Raw genomic sequence first — 25,784 nt, 5'->3', positions numbered from 1 at the left:
TGTTGTTTACAAAGCATGTGACAAATAACATTTTATTTTATTTTATACTTTGGGATTTTGGCAATTAGGCCCTTTACTTCCCCAGATGCTAGTAGAGTCAGATGCTAGTAGATACCCATAGACTCCCAGCCATTGCACTAATGCTAGTTATGCATTGGCTCACAAAACTACCTCTAACTTTCTTCATACTGGACACAGAGACAAAAAAATGGTATCCACAAGTTAATCTGACCCTGGGGAAGGGATGCATTGCCAAAATCCCGAAGTATCCCTTTAACGCATATTTCGATTAGTTCACCAAATTATCCTGCTGTCCCTGCTGTATGCTCATTTGCCTGGCAAAGGCTGTGGCGTTCTGCATGCCAGCCTGCTGGCGTTAAACCCAGCCAGCCATCAGGCACACCTGTGCTAGCGTCTGTCCATCGCACATATTGGCACAGGTGCTTTGTTTTGATTGGCTGTGCTCTAATGTTAATGCATCCCTAGCATCACAGCGTTTTTACCAAAATCCCATGTCCACTTGAAAGCCCCAGGCGTGAAGGGACTAAAGGCCCGCTGTGAACATATGCGAAGCCCTTTTGAATTCCAGGCACAACGAGATGACGTCCGTCTCAGCAGTCTAATTCCATCATCATCATTATTGCTATTATCCCATGTCTCTTTTTAATACAGGGTAATGTATCACCAATAAAGATAAATGAGAGAGGCAGCGAGGAGCTAATTGGCAGGACATGATGTCTGACTCTACACTGACTAAAGTTTACAGTGTTAACTGCTCCCAAAGCTTCAGGAAAATTCAACCTTTATGTAGCCCAACTTCTCTGTTAATACCACTGAGGGGATATATTTTGTCCTCATTGTATTACCTTCTAACTGTGCTATAAAGGTGTATTTAACATGCTGCTTTTATGTATTTAAGGGTGGGGAAACGTCAGTCTACACAGTTTCTTGTGTAATGTCATTTTTACATATGGCAGCCCTACTTTTGGTTCGTAGTTTTAATAGTTTTAAGTATATCTATTCTCATTCCACAGTGAGTGCAGTGTTTAGAATTAGTGTGCAGATCCGTTAAGGCACATGCTGGGGGTCAGGTTGCTTGAGGTAGGACAGGGGAAGTTCAGTCTTAAGCCTGAGACACTTCAAAACAACAGCTCCTGGAATTGAGCTGTTTTATTGTGCCAGACACAGGCTTGAGGACCTAGCCATTGGACAGTAGATTAGATTAACAGTAATCCTCCATTGGAGACATTGGAGACGAGAAGCTGCTGAAATCTTGCCTACCAGTGATACTCACTGGTCTAGTTTATTACAAGTGTCCTTTGTCTTTCTAAAAAATGTTGTTTTTCTCATTGTCTTATCCCAGGATGATTGACGTTTAACTCATACACAACTCATTTTCCTACGAATGTTAGCAATTTACACTGAGTGCACAAAACATTAGGGACACCTTCCAAATATTGAGTTGCACCCCCTTTTGCCCTCTGAACAGCCACAATTAATTGGCGCATGGACTCTACAAGGTGTCGAAAGCGTTCCACAGGGATGATAGCCCAGGTTGACCCCAACGATTCCCACAGTGGTGTCAAGTTAGCTGGATGGTGTACCATTCTTGATACACACAGGAAACTGTTGAGCATGAAAAACCCAGCCGCTTTGCAGTTCTTGACACTCAAACCAGTATGCCTGGCACCTACAACCATATACCGTTTAAAGGCACTTAAATATGTTGTCTTGCCCATTCACCATTTGAATGCCACACATACACAAGCCATGTCTCAATTATCTCAAGGCTTAAAAATCCTTCTTTAACTTGTCTCCTCCCCTTCACTGATTGAAGTGGATTTTACTGGTGGCATCAATAAGGGATCATAGCATTCACCGGGATTCTTCTGATCAGTCTATGTCATGTTTTGTACACTCAGTGTATATCAGTGTATTACTTAGCACTTTATTTTGGTACTGTTTCCCACTCACATGTACACTACAGAAAATATTTTAGCTGCCCAGAGAGATCCCCCTGGGGTTACAGCGGTAGTAGCTAGCTACCACATTGAAATAGGAGATCAAACTCTAGTACAACAATTGAAATAGCCAACTGGTTACCTGTCCTCATTCTCCGTCAGAAAACATCTCCACTGGACAACAACTCTCAGAACCCTCAGTAAGAGGAAACTCATAAGTGAAATTACAGCAACCTATGCCCCGAGCCTTGATGTCTGATCTGAATCAAAAAATGAAATTAAATAACAGAGTAGAAAAGGCATCCAAGTTCTGCATCAGTTACTTTTCAATTACGACAGGCGAAGCAGAACGAAATTGTTAGTGCCATTTATCGACTATGCTACTCTCTATTAAAGTACAAGTGAATAAATCCATTCCATTGTGAAACAGCCGGACTATTTTACTATGACAAAGAGTTTCCTTTCTGTCAGATGGCTTTTGTCATCTAGTGTGAAGAAAAGGTACACCAGGCAACACATTGACTGAGACACACTTGTACGCCCACAGACAAATAGAATCAGAGATCAGACCAGATAATCATCTCTGTGGCCCTTCTTCTCTTCTCTTGGTTTCATTCCAGGGGGTTGAGGACTCAATGGGACCTACAGAGGCAGAATGAAAGTAATAGGTGAATGTATTGATTACAATAATGATTGGTTTGTGGAAATGCCATGTCTTTAACTGGAAGTATCTGGAAAGAAACAGCAGGAAAAAAGCTGAAAACCATTTTTCTTGAATATCCCCAGTAGTTTAGAAAGTTGACTTTTATTGTATTTCAAACTATGATTTCCATATGTACAAACACCAAAATAAAGATTCCTTTAGATTAAATTTCTGTGATGACAAATGTGTGATTTATCACAGACAGTCACAATCACAAACAAGGTAATATCCTGCATATCCTTTTGAGTTACAGTAAGGGGAGGACTTTAAAGCAATCACGTTTTGTGTCCCCGCCCCCTACAAAAAAAATTGAAAAGCATTAAAAAAATTTTTTAAATCACTTTATGGCGCAAAGACTGTAATTTTTCTGCTGTCAGGGTTGAGATGCGGGTTTGACTGAATCCCTGTCCATGCCTTTACTGTAGGATATTATGTGTGCCCTGTGTTGATATGTGTACTCTGTCAGTAAATATATATTTAATGAATTTATTTTACATTTAATTTTGATGAAGAAACTATTCTTCTTCTCTCCATTAGCAATGTCTTGTGATGGAGCGCGCGGCAAATATCCTGAAGTGATGTAGACCAGGCCAGAGTAGCAGAGGGCAGAATAGAAACCCTCTCCAATTCCACTTTATATTTGTTTAAATACTTATACTTAGAGGGAAAACTGTCAACCAATCCAAAGTAAAGGACCAAAGAAAAATAATGTATGCTTTTGTGAGGTTCTTGGAAGACGATATGTGCTACGCTTTACCTGCTTCAAATGTGAAAGATTTTAGACCTCTGCACAAAACAGATTTTGATAATCAGGTGTATATGGTTCTCAGAACAGAAGAGAATGGTGCAGGCCAGCCGGGCAAAGCACAGATTCTTGCCCTTGCAGGTAAGTTCGCTTCATGTTCTCTTTGTTTTACTGTTTATGCATTGAAATAGTTAAAATGTTTGAAGTGAGACATATCAGAGAAGAAGATACCACGGTCTTCTGTCAAAAACACTAACTTAGCTAGCTAGCTATTAGGCTAACATTGTTCTCGCAATGATGCTATTGCTAACGTTACCTAGTTTGCAAGTTTACATATATATTTGCTCTCATCACATATGTACATATGAAAGCTACATAGTTATTGCTGACATTGTTTTCAGCTAACGTGGCTAGCTATCTAAACTAGCTAATGTATAGCTAGTTAAGTCACATCAACGTTAGCGTTTTTGCTAATGTTAGCTGACCCAGCCACTCACACATCCAGCTTGCTTACTAACATTGGATACGTTAGCTAGCAATACACAACACTTCGATAGTTAGCTAACTACGTGATGTGATGACTGTCACTGTCAGTCGACCTTTGGTAGCTAGCTCGGACAACGTCAAGCCAGCTGCATGCAAGTTAGCTAGCTATCAATATGTATCCAGCACGTCACCGATTATAGCAAAAACATTTCCCCCTACACATATTTGAGTGGAACGTTTTGTTCATGCGTTCACACTTGCATCGTGTAACAGAGTAGCCACAAGTAGCTAGCTAAGCTTTGCACCATCCATAACTATGGTATTTAGCACGATTATTAATAATCCTCGTGTCTGAACAGTCCCTGGGTTTAAATATCGAATGATCTCAGGTCCCTGGCTAATGTCAATTGAGTGTGCATTGGTTTGGGTTGTTGTATGAGATTGTCATAGTGTTGCTCGCTAACCCAACAAGATTTCTCGCACAACAGAATTAGACGTATATGCACATTCTATAAACGTACAAAAAAATTGCTTGAAACTTCAAATTTCGAAGTGTTATTGTTGCTCTAGCTTTCCATTTATCCAGACTTAAAATGTAGAAGTTAGGTTTAGGCACTCATTCCGAATGGTTAAGGTTTGGGATAGGGTTTAAACAGAAAATAAAAACCAGTGTAAAAAAAAAAACTGTCCACGACTGTGATCGAACATGCAACCTGGCTCACTTTTTAAGACATTTCTCAACGTCCTCAGGTCATGGATAGACATCCAATTTCTATGTCAATCTTGAACGACCTGGCTGAGCTAACCGTATGCCTCTCTAGGTTCACACTGGATAGCTAGGTATGGAGCGAGATAGCAGCCAAAATGTTGAACATGCTTATCTTAAGGAAATCCATATGTAAATTGTTACGATAGTAAACCGATGTCAAAGCTGACTTGCATACATATATAACGTAGGTAGGCACATGACGTAATGACGCCATGTACAATTTTGCGCAACACAGCATTCCTAACCTAGCCCACAATGTCTGCTGTGTGGAACGAGCAGTCAACAAGTTGAGCAGTCATTTGAAAGAGTAAGAACATTTCAGTGAGGCAACTCAAAGGCGAAATCCATTAAAGCCAAGATAATGGAATTAATTTTCGTTGACAATCAACCTTTCTCTGTCGTGGGTGATGTTGGGTTTCACGACTGGTCGAACACCGGTACACACTACCAAGTGCGCTATTTTTCAGATGTTACCCTACCGGAGTTACACAGTAATAGCGTCACTGCTATTAGCTTCACAACATACTATGGACACCTGTTGGGTCTTTGCATGTCTAAAAAGGCACACGTCAAATAACACTATTTGGCGTGTTAAATAAGCTTTTAATTTGACATGTCAAAATACACAGTTCTATTATAGAATGTTGTGTGTTCTGAATTTGCACATGCAAACCAAGCCGACAACGACCAGACAGCCTATACGGAGGTCAGAGACGTGGCCGTGTGGTGCCAGGACAACAACCTCTCCCTCAACGTGATCAAGAAAAAGGAGATGATTGTGAACTACAGAAAAGAGGGCCGAGCACGCCCCCATTCTCATCAATGGGGCTGCAGTGGTGCAGGTTGAGCGCTTCAAGTTCCTTGGTGTCCACATCACCAACAAACTAACATGGTCCAAGCACACCAAGGCAGTCGTAAAGAGGGCACGACAAAACCTATTCCCTCTCACTAGACTGAAAAGATTTGGCATGGGTCCTCAGATCCTCAAAAGGTTATTCAGCTGCACCATCGAGAGCATTGGTTGCATCACTGCCTGGTATGGCAACTGCTCGGCCTCTGACCGCAAGGCACTACAGAGGGTAGTGCGAACAGCCCAGTACATCACCGAGACCAAGCTTCCAGCCATCCAGGACCTCTATACCAGGCGGTGTCAGAGGAAGCCCCTAAAAAGCTGTACAAAAAGTCTGCAAACATCGGCCACAAACAATGTTTACAATAGCGCATTGGTAATAAGCATTATTTGACCGCAACTTCTGGGGTAGCTAGCTAGCTTTAGCTTGGTACCTAGCTAGCACCAATACAACCAGTCTGAAAACAATGGCCAGTAGAAACTGCAGTCATTTTCAATATTCCTAGCAATGATTTAGGAATCCTTGTAAGTATTAGCTAGGTTGCCACTTCTTGTTCGCCTATTGAAATTGAACTTCAGTTCATGAAAATAAATAGCTAGCCAGCGTCTTAACCATGTTTCACAAAGCTAACGTTATAAGCAGCCAGTTACAGTGCCTTGCGAAAGTATTCGGCCCCCTTGAACTTTGCGACCTTTTGCCACATTTCAGGCTTCAAACATAAAGATATAAAACTGTATTTTTTTGTGAAGAATCAACAACAAGTGGGACACAATCATGAAGTGGAACGACATTTATTGGATATTTCAAACTTTTTTTAACAAATCAAAAACTGAAAAATTGGGCGTGCAAAATTATTCAGCCCCCTTAAGTTAATACTTTGTAGCGCCACCTTTTGCTGCGATTACAGCTGTAAGTCGCTTGGGGTATGTCTCTATCAGTTTTGCACATCGAGAGACTGAATTTTTTTCCCATTCCTCCTTGCAAAACAGCTCGAGCTCAGTGAGGTTGGATGGAGAGCATTTGTGAACAGCAGTTTTCAGTTCTTTCCACAGATTCTCGATTGGATTCAGGTCTGGACTTTGACTTGGCCATTCTAACACCTGGATATGTTTATTTTTGAACCATTCCATTGTAGATTTTGCTTTATGTTTTGGATCATTGTCTTGTTGGAAGACAAATCTCCGTCCCAGTCTCAGGTCTTTTGCAGACTCCATCAGGTTTTCTTCCAGAATGGTCCTGTATTTGGCTCCATCCATCTTCCCATCAATTTTAACCATCTTCCCTGTCCCTGCTGAAGAAAAGCAGGCCCAAACCATGATGCTGCCATCACCATGTTTGACAGTGGGGATGGTGTGTTCAGCTGTGTTGCTTTTACGCCAAACATAACGTTTTGCATTGTTGCCAAAAAGTTCCATTTTGGTTTCATCTGACCAGAGCACCTTCTTCCACATGTTTGGTGTGTCTCCCAGGTGGCTTGTGGCAAACTTTAACCGACACTTTTTATGGATATCTTTAAGAAATGGCTTTCTTCTTGCCACTCTTCCATAAAGGCCAGATTTGTGCAATATACGACTGATTGTTGTCCTATGGACAGAGTCTCCCACCTCAGCTGTAGATCTCTGCAGTTCATCCAGAGTGATCATGGGCCTCTTGGCTGCATCTCTGATCAGTCTTCTTCTTGTATGAGCTGAAAGTTTAGAGGGACGGCCAGGTCTTGGTAGATTTGCAGTGGTCTGATACTCCTTCCATTTCAATATTATCGCTTGCACAGTGCTCCTTGGGATGTTTAAAGCTTGGGAAATCTTTTTGTATCCAAATCCGGCTTTAAACTTCTTCACAACAGTATCTCGGACCTGCCTGGTGTGTTCCTTGTTCTTCATGATGCTCTCTGCGCTTTTAACGGAGCTCTGAGACTATCACAGTGCAGGTGCATTTATACGGAGACTTGATTACACACAGGTGGATTGTATTTATCATCATTAGTCATTTAGGTCAACATTGGATCATTCAGAGATCCTCACTGAACTTCTGGAGAGAGTTTGCTGCACTGAAAGTAAAGGGGCTGAATAATTTTGCACGCCTAATTTTTCAGTTTTTGATTTGTTTAAAAAGTTTGAAATAGCCAATAAATGTCGTTCCACTTCATGATTGTGTCCCACTTGTTGTTGATTCTTCACAAAAAAATACAGTTTTATATCTTTATGTTTGAAGCCTGAAATGTGGCAAAAGGTCGCAAAGTTCAAGGGGGCCGAATACTTTCGCAAGGCACTGTAGCTTCATCTGGCTAGTGAAGCGCGACCGGACCGGGTTATGTGTTGTGAAGCTAGCCAAAATAAGGATTAGGCATAATAGTGGAATTTGTGGTTTGCCTTCAAAATTAAAGTACCTCTTTGAAAGTGATGCAGAAGGTTACAGTTGGTGGAATCATGCCGTATTTAAAGTAGATGATGATAAACAAGGTTGGAATATGAAGCAATAAAATAGGGTATCAGTCTACTCTGTGACACCCACAGAACACAACTGTGAAGAGTTTACGCAAATATTAGCGTTGTACCTATTGTCGCGGGACTGTGACTGTGTGAAATCACCTCCCCAGTTAGCCTATTGAGTTGTCTCGCTGAAAGATTTCGCCTCCAAAGATTTTCTATGGGGTTGAGATCTGGAGACTGGCTAGGCCACTCCAGGACCTTGAAATGCTTTTTATGAAGCCACTCCTTCGTTGCCCTGGCGGTGTGTTTGGGATCATTGTCATGCTGAAAGACCCAGCCACGTTTCATCTTCAATGCCCTTGCTGATGGAAGGAGGTTTTCACTCAAAATCTCACAATACATGGCCCCATTCATTCTTTCCTTTACACAGATCAGTCGTCCTGGTCCCTTTGCAGAAAAACAGCCCCAAAGCATGATGTTTCCACCCCCATGCTTCACAGTAGGTATGGTGTTCTTTGGATGCAACTCAGCATTCTTTGTCCTCCAAACACAACGAGTTGAGTTTTTACCAAAAAGTTATATTTTGGTTTCATCTGACCATATGACATTCTCCCAATCTTCTTCTGGATCATCCAAATGCTCTCTAGCATACTTCAGACGGGCCTGGACATGTACTGGCTTAAGCAGGGCGACACGTCTGGCACTGCAGGATTTGAGTCCCTGGCGGCGTAGTGTGTTACTGATGGTATGCTTTGTTACTTTGGTCCCAGCTCTCTGCAGGTCATTCACTAGGTCCCCCCGTGTGGTTCTGGGATTTTTGCTCACCGTTCTTGTGATCATTTTGACCCCATGGGGTGAGATCTTGCGTGGAGCCCCAGATCGAGGGAGATTATCAGTGGTCTTGTATGTCTTCCATTTCCTAAAAATTGCTCCCACAGTTGATTTCTTCAAACCAAGCTGCTTACCTATTGCAGATTCAGTCTTCCCAGCCTGGTGCAGGTCTACAATTTTGTTTCTGGTGTCCTTTGACAGCTCTTTGGTCTTGGCCATAGTGGAGTTTGGAGTGTGACTGAGGTTGTGGACAGGTGTCTTTTATACTGATAACAAGTTCAAACAGGTTCCATTAATACAGGTAACGAGTGGAGGACAGACTGCTTTTTCTCTACCACATCTCTGGATTCCTACCGCAAGCTCTGGACCATTTATACCGGATCATCGCAGCTAGCTAGATGCAATCCGAGTGGCTAATCCTGGCTAATGCCTATGTCCCGAAGCAAGCACCAGTTAGCCTTGAGCTAGCCTCAAGCTAGGCCCATCTCCCGGCTAGCCGAAAAGGTCTACAATACCTCTTTTGCCAATTGGCCTAGACTCTTTATTGCCGACACGGATCCCCGCCGATAAATCACGACTGGTCTGCTGACGTAATCGTCCGAGGTGGTTTCAACATGCTTTTCCATTGCAATGTCGCCGAAGACCCATCTGCTTGCCACGGCCCGCTAGCTTTCTGAATCACCGTGTCTCCAGCTCGCCTAGCGTAGTAGCGACTACTGAACGGCTCCCTGACTCACCTATTGCTGCTCATTGGACCCTATGATCACTTGGGTACACATGCCTCTCCCTAATGTCAATATTCCTTGTCTACTGCTGATTTAGGGTAGTTATTGTTTTATTTCATTGTAGAGCCCCAGCCCTACCCTAAATGCCTTAGATAGCTCTTCTGTCGCACCCTCCACCCATGCGGAGACTTGACCTGGCTCAACTGGTGCCTCCAGAGACGCAACCGCTCTCATCGCCACTCAATGCCTAGGTTTACCTCCACTGGACTCACTCACAACGGGTGTCCTGACTCTCTGAGGTCATTAAAGATCCCATGGCACTGATCGTAAAAGTAGAGGTTTTAACCCCGGTGTTCTGGCTAATTTCCCAAGCTGTCCCTCATACCGTCATGGTCACCTAATCATCCCCAGCTTACAATTGGCTCATTCATCACCCTCCCCTCCCCTGTAACTATTCCGCAGGTCATTGCTGTAAATGAGAATGTGTTCTCAGTCAACTTAGCTGGTAAAATAAATCCTACCATACCCATGTCTGTACATTATGCCCTGAATCTATTCTACTACACCCAGAAATCTGCTCCTTTTATTCTCTGTTCCCAACGCACTAGACGACCCACTCTTATGGCCTTCAGCCGTACCCTTATCCTACTCCTCCTCTGTTCCTCTGGTGATGTAGTGAGCCCTGTAGCCCCCAGCACTACACCCATTCCCAAGGCGCTCTCATTATGTTGACTTGTGTAACCATAAAAGCCTTGGTTTCACGCATGTTAACATCAGAAGCCTCCTCCCTATGTTTATTTTATTCACTGCTTTAACACACTCCGCCAACCCTGATGTCCTAGCCGTATCTGATTCCTGGCTTAGGAAAGCCACCAAAATTTCCATCCCCAACTACAACATTTCCCGACAAGATAGACCTGCCAAAGGGGGCGGAGTTGCAATCTACTGCAGAGAGAGCCTGCAGAGTTCTGTCATGCTATCCAGTGCCCAAACAATTCAAGCTTCTACTTTTAAAAATCCACCTTTCCAGAAATAAGTCTCTCACCGTTGCCGCTTGTTATACACCCTTCTCAGCCCCCAGCTGTGCCCTGGACACGACATGTGAATTGATTTTCACCCCCATCTATCTTCAGAGTTCGTACAGTTAGGTGACCTAAACTGGGATATGCTTAACACCCCTGTCGTCCTACAATCTAAGCTAGATACCCTCAGTCTCTCACAAATTATCAAGGAACCTACCAGGTACAACCCTGAATCCGTAACCATGGGCACCCTCATAGATATCATCCTGACCAACTTGCTGTCTTCAACCAGGATCTCAGCGATCACTGCCTCATTGCCTGTGTCCGTAATGGGTCCGCGGTCAAACGACCACCCCTCATCACTGTCAAATGCTCCTTTTAAACACTTCAGCGAGCCAGCCTTTCTAATCTACCTGGCCCGGGTATCCTGGAAGGATATTGACCTCTTCCTGTCAGTAGAGATGCCTGGTTGCTCTTTAAAAGTGTTTCCTCACCATCCTAAATAAGCATGCCACATTCAAAAAATGTAGAACTAAGAATAGATATAGCTCTTGGTTCACTCCAGACTTGACTGCCCTTGACCAGCACAAAAACATCCTGTGGCGTACTGCATTAGCATCAAATAGCACTCGCGATATGCAACTTTTCAGGGAAGTAAGGAACCAGTATACACAATCAGTTAGGAAAGCTAAAGCTAGCTTTTTCAAACAGATATTTGCATCCTGTAGCACTAATTCCAAAGAGTTTTGGGACACTGTGAAGTCCATGGAGAATAAGAGCAACTCCTCCCAGCTGCCCACTGCACTGAGGCTAGGAAACACTGTCACCACCGATAAATCTGCGATAATCGATCATTTCAATAAGCGTTTTTCTCCAGCTGGCCATGCTTTCCACCTGGCTTCCCCCCGCCTCTCCTTCACCCAAATCCAGACAGCTGATATTCTGAAAGAGCTGCAAAATCTGGATCCCTACAAATCAGCTGGGCTAGACAATCTAGACCCTCTCTAAAATTATCAACCGAAATTGTTGCAACCCCTATTACTAGCCTGTTCAACCTCTTTCATATCGACTGAGATCCCCAAAGATTGGAAAGCTGCTGCGGTCATACCCATCTTCACAGGGGGAGACACTCTAGACCCAAACTGCTACAGACCTATATCCACCTACCCTGCCTTTCTAAAGTCTTCAAAAGCCAAGTTACCAAACAGATCACCGACCAGTTCGAATCCCACCGTACCTTCTCCACTATGCAATCTGGTTTCCGATCTGGTCATGGGTGCACCTAAGCCACGCTCATCGTCCTAAACGATATTGTAATCGCCAATCGATAAAAGACGGTACTGTGCAGCTGTCTTCATGGACCTGGCCAAGGCTTTCAACTCTGTCAATCACCGCATTCTTATCGGTAGCCTCAACAGCCTTGGTATCTCAAATTACTGCCTTGCCTGGTTCACCAACTACTTCTCTGATAGAGTTCAGTGTGTCAAAACGGAGGGCCTGGGGGTGCCACAGGGTTTAAATCTCGGGCCGACTCTTTTCTCTGTATATATCAATGATGTCCCTCTTGCTACTGGTGATTCTCTCATCCACCTCTATGCAGACGACACCATTCTGTATACATCTGGCCCTTCTTTGGACACCGTGTTAACAAACCTCCAAACTAGCTTCAATGCTATACAACACTTCTTCTGTGGCCTCCAACTGCTTGTTTACTGTAATGCTAATAAAACTAAATGCATGCTCTTCAACCGATTTGCTGCCCGCACCTGCCCGCGTGACTAGCATCACTACTCTGGATGGTTCTGACTTAGAATATGTGGACAACTACAAATACCTAGGTATACAGTGCCTTGCGAAAGTATTCGGCCCCCTTGAACTTTGCGACCCTTTGCCACATTTCAGGCTTCAAACATAAAGATATAAAACTGTATTTTTTTTGTGAAGAATCAACAACAAGTGGGACACAATCATGAAGTGGAACGACATTTATTGGATATTTCAAACTTTTTTAACAAATCAAAAACTGAAAAATTGGGCGTGCAAAATTATTCAGCCCCCTTAAGTTAATACTTTGTAGCGCCACCTTTTGCTGCGATTACAGCTGTAAGTCGCTTGGGGTATGTCTCTATCAGTTTTTCACATCGAGAGACTGACATTTTTTCCCATTCCTCCTTGCAAAACAGCTCGAGCTCAGTGAGGTTGGATGGAGAGCATTTGTGAACAGCAGTTTTCAGTTCTTTCCACAGATTCTCGATTGGATTCAGGTCTGGACTTTGACTTGGCCATTCTAACACCTGGATATGTTTATTTTTGAACCATTCCATTGTAGATTTTGCTTTATGTTTTGGATCATTGTCTTGTTGGAAGACAAATCTCCGTCCCAGTCTCAGGTCTTTTGCAGACTCCATCAGGTTTTCTTCCAGAATGGTCCTGTATTTGGCTCCATCCATCTTCCCATCAATTTTAACCATCTTCCCTGTCCCTGCTGAAGAAAAGCAGGCCCAAACCATGATGCTGCCACCACCATGTTTGACAGTGGGGATGGTGTGTTCAGGGTGATGAGCTGTGTTGCTTTTACGCCAAACATAACGTTTTGCATTGTTGCCAAAAAGTTCAATTTTGGTTTCATCTGACCAGAGCACCTTCTTCCACATGTTTGGTGTGTCTCCCAGGTGGCTTGTGGCAAACTTTAAACAACACTTTTTATGGATATCTTTAAGAAATGGCTTTCTTCTTGCCACTCTTCCATAAAGGCCAGATTTGTGCAATATACGACTGACTGATTGTTGTCCTATGGACAGAGTCTCCCACCTCGGCTGTAGATCTCTGCAGTTCATCCAGAGTGATCATGGGCCTCTTGGCTGCATCTCTGATCAGTCTTCTCTTTGTATGAGCTGAATGTTTAGAGGGACGGCCAGGTCTTGGTAGATTTGCAGTGGTCTGATACTCCTTCCATTTCAATATTATCGCTTGCACAGTGCTCCTTGGGATGTTTAAAGCTTGGGAAATCTTTTTGTATCCAAATCCGGCTTTAAACTTCTTCACAACAGTATCTCCCACCTGCCTGGTGTGTTCCTTGTTCTTCATGATGCTCTCTGCGCTTTTAACGGACCTCTGAGACTATCACAGTGCAGGTGCATTTATACGGAGACTTGATTACACACAGGTGGATTGTATTTATCATCATTAGTCATTTAGGTCAACATTGGATCATTCAGAGATCCTCACTGAACATCTGGAGAGAGTTTGATGCACTGAAAGTAAAGGGGCTGAATAATTTTGCACGCCCAATTTTTCAGTTTTTGATTTGTTAAAAAAGTTTGAAATATCCAATAAATGTTCCACTTCATGATTGTGTCCCACTTGTTGTTGATTCTTCACAAAAAAATACAGTTTTATATCTTTATGTTTGGAGCCTGAAATGTGGCAAAAGGTCGCAAAGTTCAAGGGGGCCGAATACATTCGCAAGGCACTGTAGATTGTACTTTTTCTGGGCTCAGGCAAAGTTAACCAAACACTAGGCTGAGTTGCTCATCACGTGCACAGTCACCGAGCCACTTCTTCCTGGTTAGTTGTTCGCATGATGAGTACCCTTGCATGATACCTTATGGGTTGCATTGGTGATAGACTGGTTTAGTGGGATAATGTGCACTTTTTCATTTTTATTTGAAATTAAGAATATCCATTTACCATTTTCAATTAACATTTTTCTATTTTAATTTTAACTTTGCAATTGAATTGTGGCATGAATCATGCACACTGTTTTGAAAATAAAAACACATTTGTAATTTTCACATACCAATTTAGAATCTCGAACTGGCACTGATCACCCTCCATAATATTTGCCGTAACACAACAAATTCACTCTGATTTTGAGAATCTTTTTTTCTCTAATGTAACCTTTTACTTCTCTCTGAGGAGTTTATATATTTGATTTCAGCTGACACTAAGCTCTATTTTGCAGATAACATTGATGAGTTTGAACACAATATAATGCAAAAGAAGATGAAAATTCCTAAAATGTCGACAAGGAATATGGGAATTTCAGTTGAGAACCACTTTGGGGAGGAACGACTGCCATTGAGACATAAAAAGGTAGGTGCAACAAAGCAAGGTAGTCAAAACTAGCCATGGTTTTCAAACTGTTAGAGCATTTCTGTGGTTTGTGCTCAGTGAATTTGATGGTGCGTAAGTAAGTATTTGACTGTTAGTCAACACCTCTTTATGAAGCATGTGACAAATAAAATTAGATTTGTGTGATTCAAAATCTTCACTAATAACGCTGTTCTCCAGGAATATGAAGAATACTTATGGTAATTTGTCTTTTTATAATTTAACAAACTGTTACTATGAGTTTGGACGTTCCCCAAAAATCCCCCTGCTTTTTGTTTAACCATATGCTGGATTAACACATTCAGCACTCTGGACAGCTGCCCTTTTAACAGGCAAGTCCTCTGAGTATCTCATCAAATAACCTCATGACTCTTCCCAGTAATTATAGCACATCAAATGATATGGACATCTATTCAACATTTACATTTTAAACCATTTTTTATATATATATATATATATATATATATATATATATATATATATAATATAAAATGGTTTAAAATGTAAAAGCTTTATATATATCTTGCAAAGCTTTATTTATTTATATATATGTATGTATATATGTATGTATATATATATATATGTATGTATGTATATATATATATATATATATATATATATATATATATATATATATATATATATATATATATATATATATATATATATATATATATATATATATATATATATATATATATATATATATATATATATATATATATATATATATATATATATATATATATATATATATATATGCTTTGTACCTCCACATCCGGCTTCTTTACCTGCAGGATTTCCAGAGACCTGCCACCCGGACAGCTGATGAAACTGAGGAATAGTTCTGTCTGTAATAAAGTTATTTTTGGGGGGAAAAATTCTGATTGGCTGGGCCTAGCTCCCCAGAGGCCCACCCATTGCTGATCCTTTGCCCAGTCATGTGAAATCCATAGGGGCTATTGAATTTATTTAATTTGACTGATTTCCTTATATGAACTGTAACACAGTAAAATCATAGAAATTGTTGCATTTCTATTTTTGTTCTGTATATAAATATATATAGTCACATTTATTACAAAAATGTTACTGAAAATATGACATTTATGACACACCAGATCACTCTTGTCACATGAAATGATGACGCAGGCTCAATTTCATTATTATCACATACATAACCCTTGTGTTGTAAACAATGATAACCTGCATTAAATCCTATTTGATTCTACAGGCCCAGACACAGGACCATGGGCGTCCCACAGCCAACTCCTCGAAGAGCCTGGCAGCGGTGGTGGCCCGCCTGGAGAGGAACGCTGTGAGTTCCTGCATAGAGGGAGATGATGACCTGGAGGAGGACAGGCTGGCTGAGTTGGAAGAGGAGGAGGAGGGGGACTCTGGACCTGAGAAGGCGGTGGTACCGCGGATTCTGTATGAGGAGCTGGTCCACAGCTACAGGCAGCAGGAGGAGGAGGTGAGGAGGCTACAGCAGGAGCTGGAGAGAACCCGCAGGCAGCTGGTCCAGCAGGCCAAGAAGCTGAAGGAGTATGGCAGCCTGCTGACAGAGGTGAAGGAGCTGCGTGACTTCAACAGGAGGCTGCAGGACGTACTCCTCATGAGGCTCGGCAGCGGTGAGAGTCACACACTCTCCAGTCACCTCTCACTGCAGCCTGCCTTGCACATCTGTTCAGGTTAAGAAAAAACTGTTTTACTAGACTAGTGTCACCCACATTGAGTTCATCGATTTAAAAAAATTATAATAATATCTGTAGGTTTGGGTACTGTCATTATATGCTTTTTAGCAATCAGCTGCAGAGTTGATAAGTTATGAAGTATTTGGTTGTTATTAGAGGTCGACCAATTAATCGGAATGGCCGATTTAATTAGGGACGATTTCAAGTTTTCATAACAATCGGAAATCGGTATTTTTGGGCGCCGATTTAGCCTTTTTTCTTTAAAAAATTTAACTAGGCAAGTCAGTTAAGAACACATTCTTATTGTCAATGACGGCCTAGGAATGGTCGGTTAACTGCCTTGTTCAGGTGCAGAACGACAGATTTTCACCTTGTCAGCTCGGGGGACCCAATCTTGCAACCTTACAGTTAACTAGTCCAACGCTCTAACCACCTGCCTCTCATTGCACTCCACGAGGAGCCTGCCTGTTACGCGAATGCAGTAGAAGCCAAGGTAAGTTGCTAGCTAGCATTAAACTTATCTTATAAAAATCAATCAATCATAATCACTAGTTATACATGGTTGATGATATTACTCATTTATCTAGCGTGTCCTGCGTTGCATATAATCGATGCAACGCTGGGGGATGATTTAACAAAAGCGCATTTGCGAAAAAAGCACAATCATTGGACAACTGTACCTAACCATAAACACCAATGCCTTTCTTAAAATCAATACACAGAAGTATATATTTTTAAACCTGCATATTTAGCTAAAAGAAATCCAGGTTAGCAGGCAATATTAACCAGGTGAAATTGTCATTTCTCTTGCGTTCATTGCACGCAGAGTCAGGGTATATGCAACAGTTTGGGCAGCCTTGCTGAATGCGAACTAATTTGCCAGAATTTTACGTAATTATGACGTTAACATTGTAGGTTGTGCAATGTAACAAGAATATTTAGATGCCCGTTAGATAAAATACCGAACAGTTCCATATTTCACTGAAATAATAAACGTTTTGTTTTCGAAATTCTAGTTTCCAGATTCGACCATATTAATGACCAAAGGCTCGTATTTCTGTGTGTTTTTATGTTATAATTAAGTCTATGATTTGATAGAGCAGTCTGACTGAGCGATGGTAGGCAGCAGCAGGCTCGTAAGCATTCATTCAAACAGCACTTTCGTGGATTTTGCCAGCAGCTCTTCGCAAGCACAGCTCTGTTTATATGACTTCAAGCCTATCAGCCTAATGGCTGGTGTAACCGATGTGAAATGGCTAGCTAGTTAGCTGGGTGTGCGCTAATAGCATTTTAAACGTCACTCGCTCTGAGACTTGGAGTACCATGTTGAACATGTTTCATTATTTATTTGAGGCTAAATTGATTTTTATTGATGTATTATATTAAGTTAAAATAAGTGTTAATTCAGTATTGTTGTAATTGTCATTATTACAAATACATTTTTAAAAAATCGGCCGATTTAATCGGTATCGGCTTTTTTGGTCCTCCAATAATCGGTATCGGCGTTGAAAAATCATAATCGGTCGACCTCTAGTTGTTATCATTAAAGTCTTTAGTGTGTTTATGTTGTAAATCGTAGTATTTGCTTGATACTACAGCTATTTGTGGCGGCAGGTAGCCATAGTGGTTTGTGGTTGGACTAGTAACCGAGAGGTTACAAAATTGAATCCCCGAGCTGACAAGGTTAAAATCGGTCGAACACTCGCATTTGCGACCCTTTTGACTTGGCAGTGTGACACCAATTTGTAATTGGACCCTAGCGTGCCAGTGAAAGTTTTTTATAGCTTAGTTTAATGTTGCTTAGTATAGGCCTACCAAAACTTTGGTACGTTTTCGATAATAGAACATACACTTTTTGTTACTTTTGGTACTTCTGTGAAATGTGTTTCACGTCGTCTACTGATTGAGAGAGGATCAAGTCTGTCAGCGCAGCCTATGTCCCCTTATAGCACGACAGCACCGTGCCTGCTCCACTTACTCATTGCTAGCTGTAGCCTGTCCTGAGGAACCACTGCACTGGAAGTCTAAGCTGCATCATGTTAGCTCCCCACTCATGCTGCACAGAAGTTAACACACTTGAATAATGCAACACGGCATGTAGAAATATTGCAAATGATATTTACAGTTCGCAAAACTGTGCATTACAGGCTATAACACTTTACAATGCAGGAAGATACCAGTAGCTTCCAGCTATGTAGGCTAACATTCCTTGCTAAGGGGGGGGTGTAATTTTTTTTTTTTTTTGCTTTGGGAAGTAAAAAAAAAAAAGTTTTATCAGTTATAGGGGAGGGTAGTGTGTTGTTTTTTCTCCCCTGGTTTACATTTTGCAGGTTTGACTATATAATTTATTCCATCCTAGCTAAATTTAATCTGCTAGCATGCGCCTCCCCTATATCAAGGTGTTTTGGTACTTCCCTTATGTTCTACGCTTTTCCGCATGCTTACTAGACCACAGGTCGATTATAATCTACCAGTCTCTCTATTCTTCCCTCTATCCACCATTCATAGTGACAATAGTGGTAGGTGGATCGTTTGTCCAGATCTGCAATAGGCTAACTAGCGATCATACCACAAAAACAAAATCATTCAAAGCTGTACCAATGTTGTATTTATTTTTTATTCCACAAGAACATGGCGGTATAGCTGATAGGCAGCGGAGAGGTCTGGTGCCTCATTGCGGGTGGAAGAACAGTGAAGACATGAGACACGCAGCTCATAATGCTCCCCTAATTATCTCTTTTAGGGACATTACAGTTATCCTACCTAGACTCCTACAACACCACAATGCAATGAATAATTGCATTACTGTTTTCGAGAGAGTACACAATTCTACTCTAGGCTGTAAACTGCAGTGAAAATTACATTACATTTTAACGGCGCAAAAGCCCTGTAATTTGAATGTTTCATTCCTTTTGGGTCAGTTGTAGGTCAACTCTCAACAGTTTTATAAGGTTTGGAAAAACACAGCAGCACACCAGTCTGGCTGTATTTTTACTTCTGATACTGAGATGCGCTGTCTGTTGCTATGCTCCCAGCAGGCCCAGTTATTCATCAAAGCTGAATGCTCTGCCTCGTCTCTGATCCGAGCGGCTATTCCGCTATTTTGGCAGTGTGTCAAGAAGCAGTACGGTTTGGCAGGGTCGTGTTACAGAGAACGCATAGCTCTCGACCTTCGCCTCTCCCGAGTCCCATCGCTGCAACTCCCGTACGGACAAGACTAACTACCAATTGGATATCATGAAATTGGGGGGGAAAGGGGGTATAAAAAAATATATATATAGCTGAAGTCTGAAGTCTGAACACCTTAGCCAAATACATTTAAACTCAGTTTTTAACAATTCCTGACATGTAATCCTAGTAAAAATTCCTTGTTTTAGGTCAGTTTTCTATGGGTTTGAGGTCAGTGCTTTGTGATGGCCACTCTAATACCTTGACTTTGTTGTCCACAACTTTGGAAGAATGCTTGGGGTCATTGTCCATTTGGAAGACCCATTTGCTACCAAGCTTTAACTTCCTGACTGATGTCTTGAGATGATGCTTCAACATATCCACATAGTTTTCCTGCCTTATGATGCCGTCTATTTTGTGAAGTGCACCAGTCCCTCCTGCAGCAAAGCACCCCCACAACATGATGCTGTCACCCCCGTGCTTCACGGCTGGAATGGTGTTCTTCGGCTTGTAAGCCTCCCCCTTTTTCCTCCAAACATAACAATGGTCATTATCACTGTGGATATACAGTGCCTTCCGAAAGTATTCGGCCCCCTTGAACTTTGCGACCTTTTGCCACATTTCAGGCTTCAAACATAAAGATATAAAACTGTATTTTTTTGTGAAGAATCAACAACAAGTGGGACACAATCATGAAGTGGAACGACATTTATTGGATATTTCAAACTTTTTTAACAAATCAAAAACTGAAAAATTGGGCATGCAAAATGATTCAGCCCCTTTACTTTCAGTGCAGCAAACTCTCTCCAGAAGTTCAGTGAGGATCTCTGAATGATCCAATGTTGACCTAAATGATAAATACAATCCACCTGTGTGTAATCAAGTCTCCGTATAAATGCACCTGCACTGTGATAGTCTCAGAGGTCCGTTAAAAGCGCAGAGAGCATCATGAAGAACAAGGAACACACCAGGCAGGTCCGAGATACTGTTGTGAAGAAGTTTAAAGCCGGATTTGGATACAAAAAGATTTCCCAAGCTTTAAACATCCCAAGGAACGCTGTGCAAGCGATAATATTGAAATGGAAGGAGTATCAGACCACTGCAAATCTACCAAGACCTGGCCGTCCCTCTAAACTTTCAGCTCATACAAGGAGAAGACTGATCAGAGATGCAGCCAAGAGGCCCATGATCACTCTGGATGAACTGCAGAGATCTACAGCTGAGGTGGGAGACTCTGTCCATAGGACAACATTCAGTCGTATATTGCACAAATCTGGCCTTTATGGAAGAGTGGCAAGAAGAAAGCCATTTCTTAAAGATATCCATAAAAAGTGTCGTTTAAAGTTTGCCACAAGCCACCTGGGAGACACACCAAACATGTGGAAGAAGGTGCTCTGGTCAGATGAAACCAAAATTGAACTTTTTGGCAACAATGCAAAACGTTATGTTTGGCGTAAAAGCAACACAGCTCATCACACTGAACACACCATCCCCACTGTCAAATATGGTGGGGGCAGCATCATGGTTTGGGCCTGCTTTTCTTCAGCAGGGACAGGGAAGATGGTTAAAATTGATGGGAAGATGGATGGAGCCAAATACAGGACCATTCTGGAAGAAAACCTGATGGAGTCTGCAAAAGACCTGAGACTGGGACGGAGATTTGTCTTCCAACAAGACAATGATCCAAAACATAAAGCAAAATCTACAATGGAATGGTTCAAAAATAAACATATCCAGGTGTTAGAATGGCCAAGTCAAAGTCCAGACCTGAATCCAATCGAGAATCTGTGGAAAGAACTGAAAACTGCTGTTCACAAATGCTCTCCATCCAACCTCACTGAGCTCGAGCTGTTTTGCAAGGAGGAATGGGAAAAAATGTCAGTCTCTCGATGTGCAAAACTGATAGAGACATACCCCAAGCGACTTACAGCTGTAATCGCAGCAAAAGGTGGCGCTACAAAGTATTAACTTAAGGGGGCTGAATAATTTTGCACGCCCAATTTTTCAGTTTTTGATTTGTTAAAGTTTGAAATATCCAAGAAATGTCGTTCCACTTCATGATTGTGTCCCACTTGTTGTTGATTCTTCACAAAAAAATACATTTATTTATATATATATTTCTTTATTTATTTATTTATTTATATTACCCATATGGAAGGCTGGTCCTTGTGGAAGGCTGGTCCTTCCACATGCGCAGATCAAAAACACAACTGGAACGCTGATTTTAAGGTTTTAAGGTGTAGCTCTTAAAGAGAGTACACACTTTTATAAAATAATAGTTTGCTTCTTCTATGCAAATGTTGTTGATCACTAGTGGCTAGAGCGTTGGGCCAGTAACCGGAGGGTTGCTGGATCGAATCCCAGAGCTGACAAGGTAAAAAATATTCTGCCCCTGAGCAAGGCAGTTACCCCACTGTTCCCCGGGCTCCAAAGACGTGGATGTCTATCAAGACAGCACCCCGCACCTCTGTGATTCAGAGGGGTTGGGTTAAATATGGAAGACATATTTCAGTTGAATACATTCAGTTGGACAACTGACTAGGTATCCCCCTTTTCCTTTACAGTACAATAAAATAACTCCCAAATGGAAGGGAAACATTGTTTTTCATCTGTAGCCCCATGAAATCAGCCAAAAGAAGCCCCATAACTCAATGCATGCACACACTCCTTTTGAATATGCATCCACCTGTACTGTGAATAGGCCTAGGGTATTTCATCTTTATCAATAGAGATTTACCATTCAAATAAATGATTACCATTATGTAGTCAGAGTGGTAAAAACAAAGTCAAATTGATTGTATAATTGATTGTATAAACGGACACAGGTCAGGTCACAGCTGTGAAACATTGGTGTGACCAAAATCGTGCTGGTTGCCATCAACTGAAAAAGTATGTGCCACCAGTGGAGGAAGTTAGTCTAGAACCCTGAGACTACTGTAGTGTGGAAGTGCAGCCCTCAAGCCAGTTCCATGGCCAGCTCCGTGTGTTTTGCATTGGTGCCACTGGAGTGTGATATGGGAGCCAGGCGGTGTAATGGATAGGCTAAAGATTAGACTGGCAAGTGTGCTTTTGGGTCAGGAATGTATTGCGCTGACCAATATTAAAACTTATCAGCTACATTAGCTCTTAGTGTGGCCAACCACCAAGCCAGCTTACTGGGTAAAATAGCCCCATAGTCTTGAGGCACAGTGAAGCCTTGCTGCAGGCGCCAGTCCAACGCTAAGACTACAACTCCCTAACCACATACTGTTGTGGATGAGTCAAGGCCTCTGTCAGTGTTCTAGGCTTGTTGTCACCTGAGAGACTAACAACACTATACAATGTGCCTAGAGATATGCATCTCAACATTACTTTTGATTTTGCACCTTATGCAGAGCCTATGCATGACAATGGCACTCAGACAATCAAAGCAGAGGTGGCGGAGCCTGTCGTTGAGCCACAGGAAGTGTGCAAAGAAGAGGCCAATACCAGCTCCAGCCACTCACCCTCCCCTAGAACAGTCTACACTTGTAATGATGGCAAGGTGAGTGTCACCGGCCCTGGTCTCACCCCCTTTCTTTCTTCCGCGCTGTGGTTGCTTTGATGGGGTGGAAGCATTCTATTTTCCCTTACATGGGAACTTGTATTGCACAAGCGTTCACCTCTCCTTGAGGGTAAACAAGGCTGAGATGATTGTCCGTATAGCTTAGACATCAGTACTGTTTATTGCCCTGATAGTGGTTGCAGGGCTATACACGTAGTAATTCTGCTTGCTTCACATGACAGGGGGGAATTTGTGTTACAAGCAAAGAGCCTCTCAGTTCAAGCGTGAAGAACAAAAGCAAATTAGAACTCTCACACATTGCCGGCTATTAATTATTTCTACCAGTGGAATTGAAGTGACTGACAGGTAGCCATAGAAAGAAAAAAGAGAAAGGGCTCCTCTAAGTTAAGAGCAGTGAAAAGCTTGTCTGCTGGCAAGGGTCCTAAAGCACATTAGCTGCAAAGGGAAAAGCCTTTGGATGCCAGCCTAAAGACTTCTCAGCGATAAAGGCAGGACGGCACACATGGCGCTCTCTGCATTCGCTCACCTTTAACCCAGGGCAGGCCTGTCTCTATGCCAGTATAAATACTCATTGCAAGTCATCCACGCTGGAAACAATTGCCTCTTACTTATTGATGTAGCTGCTGAAACATGGCTCTTTTGATTTATAATTTGGGCTGAATAGTTGTGGGATGGGTTGCTTTGCTGCTGTTGGTTATAGTTCAGTGTGGTCACAGGTCTGGGTGTAGGTGACCCTCACTACATATCTGTGCTGTGTTGCTGCAGGTGCACCTGGGCGGGGGCATCTGGGTGCAGGAAGATAAGTGGCACCAGCTACAGCGGACACAGGGAGACTCCAAGTTTACCAAGAACCTGGCCGTCATGATCTGGGGCACTGAGACCCTCAAGAACAGGAGTGTCACTGGCGTGGCCACCAAAAAGAAGAAAGATGCCCTTCCCAAGCCCCCGCTCTCCCCAAGCAAGCTGAAAATAGTCAGAGGTAGAACTGTGTAGGCCTGCTTTCAGATGTTTTAGGCACTGTTTGCAACTCACAAAGTTTGGAATATCGCTTCATTTTTGGGGATGAATAATGCACTCTTATTTCCTTTTTTCCAGAGTGTCTGTATGACAGAGTGTCTCAAGAAACAGCAGACAGCACAGAGATCACACAAAGATTGTCCAAAGTGAACAAATACATTTGTGAAAAAATTATGGATATCAACAAATCCATCAAGAACGAGGAGAGGCGGGAATCGAAGCTGCTCATTAGACAAACTGTCAAGAACGAGAATTTTACCTATGATGGCATGTAGTGTCGTAAAGTTGTCACCATACTGTACATCTAATTTTTTGGTGGGTAGGATCATGTGTGCCAGCACTAGAGGTTTTCAGTGAGGGCCCAAGGCCCTAAACAATCCATCAGCTGTAAGACAGCTTTACCTTCCAGTCAATGCCATGAGTGGTTGAGTGCTTTGGTGTGAGTCATATGAACGGGTGTGAGTATTTTTACAAGCTTTAAGTAGGACTTTCTTGAACTGCACTGTTGGTTAATGGCTTTTAAGTAAGCATTTCACGGTAAGGTCTACATGTTGTATTCGGCGCATGTGACCAAGTTTGATTTGGCTGGGTGGACCTTGGTTTTTAGAGATGTTTTTGTGTGGAGAGATTCTTAAAGCAATCTGGTTGTTAGAGAATGCAGTCGCGCTCAAACCAAATGTTCTGTGTCAGAACATGACATTGAGTACTAATATTCTCAGTGATTTCCCTTGAAAAATAAGTATTCTGGTTGTAAGAAGATATTTTGGAATGATCATGTTCGTGTGTGTGGTGGAAAGGTTAGCCATGACGAAGGCCTTAGTGTTGAGGTCTCTGTGTGCGCTATTGGTACTTAATGTGTTTTGGGGAGGATGGCGAAGATGCACTTTTACAACAAGGTCTTAATTGATCGAGGCCACATTGCACAGATATTCTGTTGCTCTAGAGATTATTGCTGTGTATCTTCCATGGAAATATGGATTTCCATAGTATAGAGCACCAATGAACATTAAGAGTTTGGTTCAGAGGTTTATCATTGTTTCAGTGCGGCGCTTGTCCACGTCAGACTGGCAACGGTCTTGAGAAGATACAATATGTTATTTTCTGGATACTGGGTTTACAGTATTTATCTATCCTACTTGAGAAATCGAATTTAAGAGTTTATTTTAAGAATGGGAAATGTCAGAATAATAGTAGAGATTTATTTCAGCTTTTATTTCTTTCATCACATTCCCAGTGGGTCAGAAGTTTACATAAACTCAATTAGTATTTGGTATCATTGCCTTTAAATTGTTTAACTTGGGTCAAATGTTTCGGGTAGCCTTCCACAAGCTTCCCACAATAAGTTGGGTGAATTTTGGCCCGTTCCTCCTGACAGAGCTGGTGTAACTGAGTCAGGTTTGTAGGCCTCCTTGCTTGCCCACACCTTTTCAGTTCTGCCCACACATTTTTCATGGGATTGAGGTCAGGGCTTTGTGATGGCCACACCAATACCTTGACTTTGTTGTCCTTAAGCCGTTTTGCCACATCTGGGGCGGCAGGTAGCCTAATGGTTAGAGCGTTGGACTAGTAACCGAAAGGTTGCAAGATCGAATCCCCGAGCTGACAAGGTAAAAATCTGTCGTTCTGCCCCTGAACAAGGCAGTTCCTAGGCTGTCATTGAAAATAAGAATTTGGTCTTAACTGACTTGCCTAGTTAAATAAAGGTAAAATAATAAATTAAACGTTGGAA

At 42.1% G+C, this 25,784-nt stretch overlaps 2 protein-coding genes across 2 annotated transcripts in view; both read left to right on the top strand.

Moving 5' to 3' along the window:
• agbl4 (ATP/GTP binding protein-like 4) overlaps positions 1-25,784 on the top strand; it is a 409,012-nt gene that overhangs the window by 286,932 nt on the left and 96,296 nt on the right. The window lies entirely within an intron of this gene.
• bend5 (BEN domain containing 5) lies at positions 3,373-24,330 on the top strand. Its single transcript, XM_021604033.2, has 6 exons — positions 3,373-3,550; positions 14,487-14,617; positions 15,867-16,263; positions 22,869-23,017; positions 23,804-24,017; positions 24,134-24,330. The coding sequence occupies exons 1-6, from the start codon at positions 3,373-3,375 to the stop codon at positions 24,328-24,330; spliced, it is 1,266 nt and encodes a 421-aa protein (XP_021459708.2).

This window comes from Oncorhynchus mykiss, chromosome 5 (genome assembly GCF_013265735.2).
Source record: "Oncorhynchus mykiss isolate Arlee chromosome 5, USDA_OmykA_1.1, whole genome shotgun sequence".
NCBI classification, from domain to species: Eukaryota; Metazoa; Chordata; class Actinopteri; order Salmoniformes; family Salmonidae; genus Oncorhynchus; species Oncorhynchus mykiss.
The sequence above is the reverse complement of the archived record's forward strand: the minus strand, read 5'-3'. Positions and strand labels throughout refer to the sequence as shown.

What these genes read in the sequence shown, in the direction of transcription:
- bend5 (XM_021604033.2), top strand. Translation starts at nt 3,373, where the DNA reads ATGTATGCTTTTGTGAGGTTCTTGGAAGACGATATGTGCTACGCTTTA. An exon ending in TGCCATTGAGACATAAAAAG is followed by an intron (nt 14,618 to 15,866) that starts GTAGGTGCAACA and finishes TTGATTCTACAG; the next exon opens with GCCCAGACACAGGACCATGG. An exon ending in CCTCATGAGGCTCGGCAGCG is followed by an intron (nt 16,264 to 22,868) that starts GTGAGAGTCACA and finishes CACCTTATGCAG; the next exon opens with AGCCTATGCATGACAATGGC.